Genomic DNA, 13,001 nt, shown 5'->3' with positions numbered 1-13,001 from the left:
AACAAAATATCGATTTCTGCTGTCCCTGTATCGATACATTATTAGCAAACAAAATATCACGATACTACACAGTATTGATTTTTTCCCCCACCCCTACTGTTTAATAAGTAGCTGGCAAGTGTTTGCAGTGTCATTTACTTGAACTAGCAGAAGTGTCCACATTCCTAATAAGGCATAACTTTAAATCGTAAAGCTCTTTGTGTAACCGCTTAGTTCATATCATCCTTTATCAAGCTGGATGCAGCTCAAGAGTTAAGTAAGTGCCAAAGTAAAATCAGTACTTCATTGTTCTTCATTTGTGTCCACTGACAGTAACTAATTGTCTGAATGTGCGATTATGTAGGACTGTTTGCTTATTACAAAGCCAGGCGTTTCTAGTGACACGTTGCCTCGATAAAGTTGTACATTATCTTTGTGATTATAGTACATTGCACTTGTTTGCTTTTAAGCTTATTAGAAAGGCAATTTTGCATTCACATTAGCTTGTAATTGTTATTCATAGTAGGCTGTTGCCCTCAGCTGCTCTCTAAATTGAGTTCTGTTGTTTGTTTGGGGTTTTTTTGTTTCTTTTTTTCCTTCTGTTAGGTTTATTCAGCAGATATCCAGAGGAGGACTATGAGTCATTCCCTCTGCCAGAGTCTGTTCCTCTCTTCTGCCTTCCCATGGGGGCCACAATTGAGTGCTGGCCAGCTAACACCAAATACTCCCTCCCTGTTTTTTCCACCTTTGTCCTCACCGGAGCCTCTGGAGAGAAGGTGAGATGAATGAATGGATATTTGGCCACACTACTTTATTTCTCACTCATCCAGGTGACTTACAAGCTTCTCTGGCAACAGCATTGGATCTGAGAGCCTCCCACTGACTGTTAGACCTCATCAACAGACTTCAACTGCCATCTGTACAGCTGACACGACCACAGAGTCATACACTGTAGTAGGGCACGAGAAAACCACATTGTGCTGCATGCCAGAAGTAAAAATAGGTCAGGCATGTTGCCAAAACCTTATAAACTCATATGTAGTGCTTTGTATTTTAAGGCAGCAACTTTGAATTAAAACACAACAATAAAACAGCCTCCCCACCCCACCCCCCCACCCCCCAAAAAGAATCTACCAGCTCACTAGAAGAGTAAATGCCTGAACACTACTGTAAGGACAAGGTTGTTCCTTTTGTAGTCTTTTTATGGAGCTATTTCTTTTGCTTCTCAGAGCACAACAATGCAGACTCTGTTTCTGTTAATGAATCACTCTCTCACACATATGCACATCAAACCAGTAACCCGATATATTTAGTATCCCAGTCATGCATTTTCCCATCATAAATCATATCACACTTTAAAAGAGGCATTATTACCTTCAATTCCAGTTATATAAAGGCTAAAATATAGTGTTGTGCGGTTTAAACATTGTTCACGCGGGTAATATAAACTTACTTTGATCCATCAATACGTACAGTTTGATATGTTGAGGAATTAGTAAAATATCCAAATACTTAGCACACTTCAAAAAGAGGGACAGTTTTAATTTTCCAAGATAGACCTTAGTAATCAAGAAATCAATAGACTCGTGTGATGATCACAGTTAAAGGCCTGGGTTGACTGGAGGGGCTTTTCAGATTTCAAAATGGGCTGCAGCAGTCTTATATTGGAGAGTATTCCCCATAGATAAGGTTGAAAGTGCTAAGACATAGAGACAGACAGCCAAGTTACAGTCACCAGTTATCCTAAAACGTGCATGTTTTTGGACTGTGGAGTCCAAAGGAAACTCATTTTTCTCAACAAGCCATCTTTTTATGGTTGCCCAACTTTGCTTTTTTCTATCTTGAATTCTTTATTAAAGAAGAAAGGGTAAATTTATGCAAACAAACCCGGCAGAGGTTCACTGACACATCAGCAGAGGAGCACAATTCCAGTTTCAAACAGGCACACAGGCACATCCTTGGTTTCCAAATCTAAACACAAGCTCTGGCCTGCTGTGCTGATCTCTGGGTTTGGAATGGTGTCCAGTTGTGGTTAGTGTCATATTGACACATATTAGTGAATTATGTGGTTAAACAATCATGATTGAAAACAAATAACATCCAAAGCCTTCCACTGTTTAATCGTTTGCTCTGCTGAACAAGGTCAGTTAGAGGTCAGCAGCAGTTGGCAGTGCCAAACCCTTCTCGGTCTGCTGCTGCTGAGTCAAGTTTCTGTGTGTGTGTTTGGAAGGTTGACTCTAAGGGGGATATTTGGTGAGGACAGTGTGTTTGCTGCCTTGTCATTTACTAGCCAAGGTCAGAGGAAGACCCAGCTGGATTCTGGCAGTCTGCAGACTCCATTGATAACTGAGCAATCACGCCTAAGTTAAATATTCTATATTTATTGCCATAACCACAGTCTCTGCTACTTTTTTTGTAACTTTATCGTCAGTTAAAAGGTGTCAAACCTCCAGTTTTATTTCTAGTTGGCTTTCTGTTTCTGGATGAAACCGTAAACTTTGTGGTGGAAGAAGGAAAGTCATTCATAGACATTCATAGAATGAAAACACAGTGCTTTTTAACAAAAAGGCTTCATTTTTGACCACAGTGTGTACATAGAAGCAAACACACCCACTCATTGGCAAACAAAGGCCTGAGTTCCTTTCAGAGGAAAATGTGAAAAACGGATCCAAACAGGCAACACAGCAGATAAGCCCGTTAGCTTTGATCTGTGGGAAGGTCTCATATTTCCAGGAAGCAGAGGAGATTTATAAAGCTCAGCTAACTGCTGTTTGTTTGAACCACTGTTGGCATTTCAATGATCAGTAGAAGTTAAACAGCTACACACAGATGGATGGAAAGTTTCTGGACAGCAAGGACATTTTAGATTGTCGTTGCGCCCTGAAAAGGCTGTAGAATCTGGTGGGCAGGAGCCAGCATTCATTCATTTTGGTACTGGATGTCCTAAAAAGAAATAAATTGCAGAAAATCCATTACAGTTTGCATTATGCTAAGAAACCTCGAGGCAAAGCACTGCAATAGGTCTTTACCGCTGCTTAACTCAATTCCCATGCTGTATGTTTCATCAGTGACCTGTGCGGTGTTGCCTCAGTCAACTCACAGGATGCACAAGATGTGGGCTAATTTAACTGTTGATATTACTGTTCAAGTGGTTTTTTTTTATTATTATTATGTTAGGAAAATTTTTAATGTAAGAACATTTTAATTTCACTATCTCCCATGCTAAGCTGGTATGCCAGTGTGCTGAGAATCAACTTTTTCAGGTTTTGCCAGTATGTCTGCGTGTGTGAGTGAGAGAGGAGATACTAAAGAAAATGATTGGCTTATCAAAACTAATTGGCTGATTAGCATAAAGTGGTTGGGAACTATTTTGATAGGTTGATGGGTTTTAGTTGATTTTCATTTGCAACATTTGCAATGAGCACTGACTGAATTGTGTAAATTAAATCTTTGAGTTTAGGCGGTCAGATAGATAAAGCAAGTAATTTTAAGATGTGAAGTTGGGCATGTAAAATTGCAAATGGCATGATTTTTTTTCTTTTAGTTTATTAACCAGTCACAGAAACACTGGCAGATCAATTATTATTTACAAAAATCTTTTTTTGCATCCTTTTCAAAAGCAAATCTAAACCAAGAAAAGTGTCTGACTGTGGCATTATCACATCACAGAGGTATATAAGTATTTAGACTGTTTCTGGTTTCCTGTGTTTTTATTTCTCCTCTACCAGGTTTACGGTGCTGCCATTCAGTTCTATGAGCCCTACCCACAGGAGTGCCTGACCGATCAGCAGCTCTCCCAGCTGGGTCTCCTGATCCCCGACCCTCACAAACCCTCTCCCTCCAGCTGTATGGCCGCTGGCACCAGCAGCACCGCAAACGGCAGCCCACGCTCAGTCTACACCAACAAGTGTATCTGCCTGCTCTCTCACTGGCCCTTCTTCGATGCTTTCCGCAAGTTCCTCACATTCCTCTATCGCTACTCCATCTCAGGCCCTCATGCCCTGCCCATTGAGAAGTGGGTACTCTGTGTTTTCTCTCTTCATTTAAAAATTGTATGCTCTGGTTGCTGAACATGTTATTATTTAGTGTTCTAGCGACTACAATGATTGGGTTGTGGAAATATAACTCTTTTCTTTGGCAGTTTGCTACATGGTGTCACGCTGAGATATGTCATTAGTTTAGTTTTAATTGTGTCTGAACCTGGACCTGTTTTTCCTGATGTTAGAGTTGAAAAAGAGAAAATATTTTTTTTTCTCACATGGAGGAAGAAAAAAGGGAACAGAAATTGTGTTTTGGTCAGATACATACTTGTAATTCTGCTGGTAAGGTAATGTGTAACAGAAGAGTCATGCTTTGTGTATTTCACTCCTGCTCATTACTGGTTGAACAGATGGATTATTCTGCTGCCTACTGCTGGCATATTTGGCCTTATGTTCCACTCATTTTTCTTCATTCCAGGCACATCTCCCACTTCATGCACAAAGTTCCCTTCCCTTCTTCTCAGAGGCCTCGCATCCTTGTGCAGGTATGTTTTAACTGCAAGAGCAAAATGGTTCTTTGTGATGCTTATTGCATTTAATGCAGGCTCGAATGTTTAACCTGCATCTTGCTGAAGAATGAGTTGATTTCTGAAGGTGTTAGTTCACCCGCAGGGGTGCACCGCTTTTGGTCCTTCATTATGGATGAACATTTAAATGATTCAGTGCAGACTTTTTTTGCGTGGTTGGTTTTATCTCATTTTCCAGCTTTTCTTTAGCTTTCCCCTCATGACAGCCTGATGCTGAGCCAGCCGGTCTCTTCTCCATTACCGCTCAGGTAAGAGCAGCTGTGCTCAAAGTTTCTTAGTGCTAAATGTTAGTTTTGGTGTCAGATCTAAAGAAATATGTGTAAAACGTCAGTTAGAAAACATATCAAATTGTTGAACTGACAAAATGTACAGTTTGTCAGAAAAAAATTGCACCAGCATGTCCCACAAAATTTGCAACAGGGTCATATTTACTGCTGTGTAGCATCCCATTTTTGTCTGATACAGGATTTTTGTTTCCAGCTTTTTTTAAATGGTGAAAGGTCTGGACTGCATGTAAGTTATGCTGATGTAATAGATGCAGTAGCACCGTCTTGCTAAAATATTCAAGGGCTTCCCTGAAAAAGCTGCCACCTGTAAATACCTCTCAGCATTGATGGCAACTTTCCACATGTGCAAGTGTCAGTTCTAGAGGTACTAATGCAACTCTATATCATCAGAGATGCAGGCTTTCAAACTGAACACACTGATATAATCTGACCCCAGAACAGTTTTACATTTTGCCTCATTACATTTTAAATGAGCTTTGGTCCAGAGAAGAAAGCTGTGTTCCTGGATCATCTTCACATAGGGCTTCTTCTTCACATGATAGAGCTTTAACCTGTATTTGTGGATGGCACAATGACTTCTGGAAGTGTTCTTGAGTCCATGCAGTGATTTCCATGACAGAAACATGTCATGCCCTGTTATGCCCACAGTGGTGCCTGAGTTCCTCTTGTTTTCATACAGTCGTGTTCCTGGCCTGTTGCCAGTGACACTCATTAGGTGCAAAATGTTCTCACAGCTGTTTTTTTAAGGACCACTTAAATTTCCAGCCTTTTATTGTCTGTGTCTCAAAGTTTTAGAGGCATGTTGGTCCCATCAAATTAAATAAAACTGCATGAAAAATTAAATCTTTGCTTCTTAAATGTTTCAGTTTAAACTGAGATTGTAAAATTCTGAGACCACACAAATATTTATAGAAAAATGTGGGTTCGTAGCCAATGCTCTTACTTTCTTTTGGGTAGGGTTTGTTAGTTTGTACCTGTTTTTGTCTATTCATGCAGATTCTCCTTTGCCCCTGAATCCCCACCAGCTCCAAACGAAAATATGTTTCCAATCTAAAGTTTTTGTTAAATTAGGCGCGACTTCACTTTATTTCTACAAATCATTGTGATTGTTGCCAGACAGCTCTGTGTGACCTTCATCTGTCCACTGCACTTGTTTTCAAAATGACTTTGGCTGATCCAGATGTTACTTTGCAGACTTTAGACATTTGTAATGAGGTTGCAGGTACTGTTCCTTTTGAACACTCTTCATATTTGGACTGCAAGACTGTATTTGTGTATCAAAGCGTCACAGTTGCATGTGACTGTGACAGTCACATGCAACCACCATTGCAGTGATATGGGTGTTTTTGTTTATCTGATGAGCAGAAATGCCATATCTGAATTTTTTTTCTGTTCTTCCAGATCATGTTTTGACTTTCATGGTTCTACTTAAATGGTCATTTTAATATTTTGAACATTAGAAGCACTTCAACATCTTTAATGGCCTTCCCTGTTCTAGTTGAAGGTGTACTATTGGTATCAGTTACCTTAATTTTCCATGGCTGAGTATTACTTTAACGTTTGAACATTTTTATTGCAGTTGTATTTACCTTAGGTTACTTAAAAATCAACATTTGAAGTTTGTCCAGGTACCACATTTTTTTCCAAGAATTGTTGTTACAACAAAGAAATAATCCACCAAATCCAAATTACCTTACTTTCTGTGCCAAGTTTATATAATCAGGTCTAAACTCGCCTTATATTATAAATATTAGAGTTGTTTGAGAAACCTAAAGCCTTTCTTTCAAAGAATATATACAATAGATTTTAAAAGAAACAATTTAAAAGAAAATCATTTATATATTTATTTATTTAGTGGTGGTCGATTTTCCACACTGCTCCACAACCTTGGGCCAGAGAACGCTGTCACCTTGCTGGTGTTTGCTGTCACTGAACATAAGATCCTGATCCATTCACTACGACCGGCCGTACTGACCAGTGTTACTGAGGCTCTCGTGTCTGTAAGTAACTCCATTCAGCTGTCATAGAGTGCTCTATCTGCTCTTAGTTTCACTGCCTTCTTGTTTTATACTTAATTTAAATGAATGGCAGCATTTACAATTGCAAGAAAATATTTGTGAACCCCTGTCTATATATCTCTATAAATACAATAAAACATTGTTGTGGGTAAAAAAGAAAACCTTCAAATCCAGTCATTCAAATCCAATTTGAAGTAAAGGGTTGCAAGGAGAACACAACTTCTCTTTAGAACATGGACAAGTCAGGACAAGCCAGCAAGCTGTTGAACCAGTGTTTTTGTGGATGGAGAATAGATTGTTTTTATTTCAAATGAGAAGCATTATGTTTGGAGAAAGGAATAATCAGCATTCCTGGATGGGAGCCTTTTTCCATCTGTGAAACATTGTGGTGGTGTCATAGAAATACTTGTCATCACTGATGGAAAAAATTAAGAAAAAATTAAGAATTATACCAGCACACAAATGAAATTTTCAGGACATCTGTGGGTAATGAGGAGAGCCAATGATCTAAAGCATACAAGTACCAAAGAACAGTTAAACATAATGCTTTAGAGTGATGAAGCCAAAGTCTGGACCTTAATCCAAACGAAATGTGGAATGTCCTGTATCCACCGTAATTCTGTTGTTACACCTGGACGAGGAGGTCAAAGGAGATAGAGAAGGGAGGGGATGGGGGGTCACAAACATTTTCTTAACACTGCAGATGGTGTTCACATTTTGTTTTAATCCTATACATGGCTCAGCTATACTGTGAATCTGACCACGTGCACTATAGCTCAGCCCTGTGTTAACTGGAAATTCACTGAAGGAGGTTTGTCTGATTTTTCTGCTCTTGTGCTCTTTTTCACCCTCAGATGATTTTTCCGTTCCACTGGCCCTGCCCGTATATTCCTCTGTGCCCCCTGGCGTTGGCTGATGTGTTGAGTGCCCCCTGTCCGTTCATTGTAGGCGTGGACTCTCGCTACTTTGATCTTTATGATCCCCCTCCGGATGTCAGTTGCGTGGACCTGGACACAAACACCATCTTCCAGTAAGCACAATCCTTAAAACCTTCCCACAGCTGTAGGTATTTAGGTAAGAAAGTGAATTTTGCTGAGCTTAATCTTCACCGTGTTCATTGTTCTATACAGCGATCCATACAGCACCTTCTAAGCTATAAACTCAACATCCTTTGGTCCCTCTATTTTTCAGACAGCATAGCTGCTGGCTCATGAGTTCTAACTTTAGACATCAGGCCAGAGATTGGGTGAAAATGGTTATTTTTGTAGTGTCAGACTTGTTTTAATATGACGAGAATGCAATTTTCTAGCGTGCCAGGTAAGGTCAGTAATGGTTCGCATCATTTTTAGCCTTATTACCAGCCAGACAACGTTGGGGTGGTCTGAAATCCCTCTTGGCCTAACCACTGCTCATGTTGATGTTGGCCTCAGTGTATGTTTCTGCTTTTCTAGCCATGAAGATAAGCGAGCCCTCACATGGAAGATTCTGCCAAAGAAAGCTTGTAAAAACCTAATGAATGTGCTGAATAATCTCTACCAGCAGCTTGTTGATGGTGAGTGCTGAAGCGGTGGGGCAAATTATTGTAAAACTGCATCCAGTGTTGGCGTTTATTTAGTTCATTTCTGGATGTATTTATGGTAAAGATCACTTTCAATGATAATTAGGGTCTAACTAAGGTCTCCACATTGCACGCTCTTCTATTTTTATCATCTGTAGTCACTGATTGTGTTGCCTTTACAATTTGCTCTCCATTCACTTTCCTTTGTCCAGCTCTCCATTCAAATCTGAAAGCCAGCAATAATCCTATCAAAGCATAATCTCCTAATTATCCGTCTGCTCTGGTGTGGGGCTCACTGTATTGTTATCAACTTTTTGCGCGTTTGAGGAAGCATACCCACTGAGTGAACATGAAACCTGCTGCTTCTTGAGCTGTAGGAATCTGAATAATTTAATTTTCTAATTCAGTGAAGTTGAAAATCTAGCCAGTAACTGCCACAAGTGCTGAATATTGATATGCATGCCAGAGGTTGTAGTTGAGACATTTAACCCTGTTGGAAGTCTCTAAATAAGGATATCAACTAAGGATTAAAAAAATGTAATTATGTAATACTAATCCTCATTCACAGTAGGATTACTTACTGGAATACTGCAGCTGTGCACAAACATTTCAACACATGCACTTAGATCAGAACCACTTCATCAAAATGCAAATGATGCAGCTGGCTCAGCTGAAAGTAGTGATTTACCCTTTATGTTGACATTAGCCTAAAGATCCTGATATGTGCTGTCAGCTGCTAAAATGCATTTTCCTCCTGCTTCAGGTCAGTACCGACCAGATGGGCTGCTGGAGCTGAGCATGAGCGATTCGTCAGAGTTGAGCTGTGGGAAGAGTCTCCACACACTGGAGCTAGAGATCCAGGAAGCCTTTCTGCGCTTCATGGCAGCAATTCTGAAGGGCTACCGCTCCTTCTTGCGCCCCATCACTCAAGCGCCTTCAGAGAAAGCCACAGACGCTAGCTCACTCTTTGACTTGCAAGGTATTAGGAATAATGTCAGTGTCCACATGTAGCTTGAACTCTCGACAGCTCTCCATGTGCAGAGGAAACAGACTGAATGAATTAGCTGGTGTCCTCACCCCACTGGCCTCTTCATATTCCTCACACAGAAACATGAAAAGTCTCAGAGGTACAGAACTGGGCAAAACAGAGTTTCTTTAATTCTAATCAGCTTTCCAATTTTCCATAGCAACAAAAATGTAACAAAAATATATCAGAAATATAAATGGAACAAATTGGGACACTATTCAAGAATCTTACAAATAAAGAGGTATAGACTGGATTAAATAACAGTCTTCAAGCCTTTGCTTGTAATTGTGCCATTTAGTCCAGTGTTGTGGAAAAAGATGTCCTTCGAGTCGTAGAAAGAAAGTTAGTCTCTCGATCAAGTGTATTTCTTCTATAATCTCTAGCACTTGCTCTGCTAATCCAATTCCTTGTTATGGCCTTTCTAGTTTCTGTCCTTTTTTGGTATCAAATCTCTGGGTAGCAGACCCAGTAGGAAGGTCTTGGGTTCCTTAGGGGTGGCATAAGCCATGATGTCATCCATTAACTTAAATATACTGTCCCATAATGGTGTCCATTGTGTACATGTCCAGAAGATATGAGAGTGATTGGTCTTTAAGTGACCACACTGTCTCCAATATTGTTGCTGATGCCGCTGAAATTTGTTAGTAATATGTGGAGTAATAAAGAATCTAATTAGACTTTTCCACCCAGATTCCCTAATTGGAACTAGTAGAAGTTTGTTGCGTGAGAGCCAATCACTCTGACAATAGTGCACTAACCACATTTTACAGAAGGATTTATACACTTGCTGTCTTACCTGTCTCCTGACCGCTGATGTCCATAATGTTGACGATTTGAAACAGAAGCCAGCCTGAGCTCTTGGAGAAAATAATGCTGATACTATTATTTTAGTTTCTTTCTGGAAAAAGTAAGAAAATTGTGTGACATATCCTGACAGATTAGCTCTATTAATTTTGTCAGATTTTTTTGGAGGGTGTGGGGAAGAAGATTTATTGTGTATTTCTCAATGCCTTCCCCATTGATTTTATTAGCATGGCTATTGGCTAATCTCAAGGATATTTAATGAGTTAGTGGAGACTTACTGAGTCATTTTAATTTGAGAATCTAGACCAACCAACAAGAGCCTTTGTAGAACTAAGAGCTCTAGGGAACTGACTTGACAATTGACCAACAGAGCTGAGGCTGTTAACATCCAATGTGGTGCGCAGAATCAAAAGTTAACTTTGCTCTACTTTTTCATCATTATCCAGTCCTAGTTGTACAGTCACAATGCATGATTAGTGCTAATGACGTTCTGAATATTTAAGCTAAGACCACATCATCTGTCGCACCTTCTTCTCGACAGCTGGCCTGCCTCAAGCACAGATGGCGTTGTTTAATACATGAGCTTTCGTAAGTGTCCATTTCCACCTCCGAGTAAATACACAGAGAAGCTGTTTGGGCAGGAAGGCTAGGCTTTGAGGAGATGCTCGGGTTGAAGGGTCGAGGCTGCTTGCAAACTGAAGGTTAGTCAGTTAACACTGCAGCTTCTGAGCTCCAGAGGGTTGTCATCCTGCCTGTGGGTCTGAGCCCATGAAAGCTGCTTTGCATCACAGTTGAAGTGAGTTGGGGTGATAAGCCTGCTCCACTGGAGAATAGCTGGAGCCAAGGCTGCGTCCTGTCTGAAATATGTGATACAGCAAACAGGAAAAGCTGCAGTATATTACATAATAACTCAAAGAAATATGTAACAGCTCGTACATCACATTTGAACTCCTGACCACTTTTTACTTAATATCCACAACAATAAAATATTACTAAGTATGTTAATATGATGATATGAATCAACATCTGTGTCTATGACATTTTTACACACACGCTGCAGCTGTGTTCCTTTTTACTCTGATTTTTCAAATTTGCAAAGCAGATGGTAAATTTAAAAAAACAAACTTTTACTTCAGTTCAGGTTATTTTCTAAATAACAGATGAACACATATACAAGCACCACCTGCTAGTCAATCCATTTTCTTTAAAATGGTATCACCAAGCTCAGTGTGCTGATGGCACTCTGTTTTAGAGGTGTTCTAAAATATTCGTCTTTCTCTGATGAGCATTAATGAACTTTAATCCTTGCTCGTTTCCTGCTGCTTTTAGGACATTTCAACCTCCTTTTGTTCTCTACGGGCCTAACGTAATCCTGAACTAGAGAGCACTAAAGCCTTGTAGGCTGCTTGTTGATTTTATTTCAGCGTACTTACTGGTCGGAAGTTTTTCTAGTACAGACAAGGGGCATTTAGACATTTAGTATGTGCCGCTTTATTTCATAGAAATTATTTTATTATTTTGACGATACTACCTATTGTTTTCTTAATCCTTGTTTAATCATCCAGGTTAGGAAATCCCTTCAAAACTGATCAATGGTGAGTGGTTGTTGATCAATGGTCATGACAACTGACCTCACAGCCCACTGTTCACCAGTGGTGCTAGTTTCAGTCATTATGCAAATGTATGTGTATGAAAAAGTCACTCAGGTGAATGATGAAACAAACTGAAAACGCTACGTCCAGATGAAAAGAATAAACTTTTTTGGGTCTACCCTGTTGTTGTTTTGAAGTCATAACTCAGGTCAAAAATAACTGGACTGCATTTTTAAGGTCACTGGAAGAAATGTGAACTAAATAAACATAATTATTTGGCACTCAGATTGTCAGATCCAAAGTGCATTTCGGTGACAGCACAAAGCAAAAAAGCAAAAGTTTGAAATGCATTAAAGATTTTGTTGTTGTTTTTTTAAGTAATCGGTAAGTGGACTAATTTTTAAGGCCAATGTTTTAAAATGTAGTGAAGGACATAGAGAATGGTATCGTGAGGCTACCCTGAAACTAACCTGAACAGGCCCAAATTGCAAGTGGTCATGATTAAAATATTTATCAACTGCAGGAAGTGTTTGGCTTCCACATCCGTGCTGTGAGCCAGAAACCATCCATCCTATTCTGAGTCTCATAACAGCAGTGACTTATTACTCAGTGACTTATTAGAAGCTTTCAGCATCTATTATGGAAGTTTTTCACCACGTTGTTGCACATCCTGTATTGGCCATTACACTAACAACATTGTGGTTTGCATTATCCAAACCAAGACAAATGGATGCAGTATACATACAGCTTGTTTTAGAATAATGGGTTCTTTAACCACACACTCACACACCTTTTGAAGAAGTCTTTAAATTATTCTTGTGACTGCTCACCATTTTTCAGAAGTTAGAGTGAGATCTTCTATAAAGGTAAACCCACTGTAATCTCAAATCATCTTTCAGTTATTACACTGACATGTTAGATCTCGGCAAAATAAGGTTACTACCATGTTTAATAACTCATCTATGTTTCTCCCCTCAGGGTTCTTGAAGAGCCGCGACCGCTCACACCAGAAGTTCTACTCCCTAATGACGAAGACCCAGATGTTCATCCGCTTTATCGAAGAGTGCTCCTTTGTCAGCGACAAAGACGCCAGCCTGGCCTTCTTTGACGACTGTGTGGATAAAGTGAGCTTTTTTATTTTATACAAGAGAATGCTATATCACATGCAT

The 13,001-nt window shown here is 39.7% G+C and overlaps 1 protein-coding gene across 7 annotated transcripts in view; it reads left to right on the top strand.

The window, feature by feature from the left end:
- LOC102208128 (C-myc promoter-binding protein-like) overlaps nt 1-13,001 on the top strand; it is an 88,286-nt gene that overhangs the window by 40,591 nt on the left and 34,694 nt on the right. For all 7 annotated transcript variants that reach the window (XM_005751417.1, XM_013915484.1, XM_005751414.1 and 4 more), the window contains 9 exons: nt 586-755; nt 3,708-3,994; nt 4,438-4,504; nt 4,736-4,794; nt 6,689-6,833; nt 7,706-7,881; nt 8,303-8,403; nt 9,173-9,388; nt 12,811-12,956. In XM_005751417.1, the coding sequence (XP_005751474.1) occupies nt 586-755; nt 3,708-3,994; nt 4,438-4,504; nt 4,736-4,794; nt 6,689-6,833; nt 7,706-7,881; nt 8,303-8,403; nt 9,173-9,388; nt 12,811-12,956 (1,367 nt within the window). The remainder of the gene's footprint in view (nt 1-585; nt 756-3,707; nt 3,995-4,437; nt 4,505-4,735; nt 4,795-6,688; nt 6,834-7,705; nt 7,882-8,302; nt 8,404-9,172; nt 9,389-12,810; nt 12,957-13,001) is intronic.

The sequence above is a fragment of the Pundamilia nyererei genome, unplaced genomic scaffold (genome assembly GCF_000239375.1).
Source record: "Pundamilia nyererei isolate P.nyererei 1_Seehausen unplaced genomic scaffold, PunNye1.0 scaffold00310, whole genome shotgun sequence".
Classification (NCBI taxonomy): Eukaryota; Metazoa; Chordata; class Actinopteri; order Cichliformes; family Cichlidae; genus Pundamilia; species Pundamilia nyererei.
The sequence above is the reverse complement of the archived record's forward strand: the minus strand, read 5'-3'. Positions and strand labels throughout refer to the sequence as shown.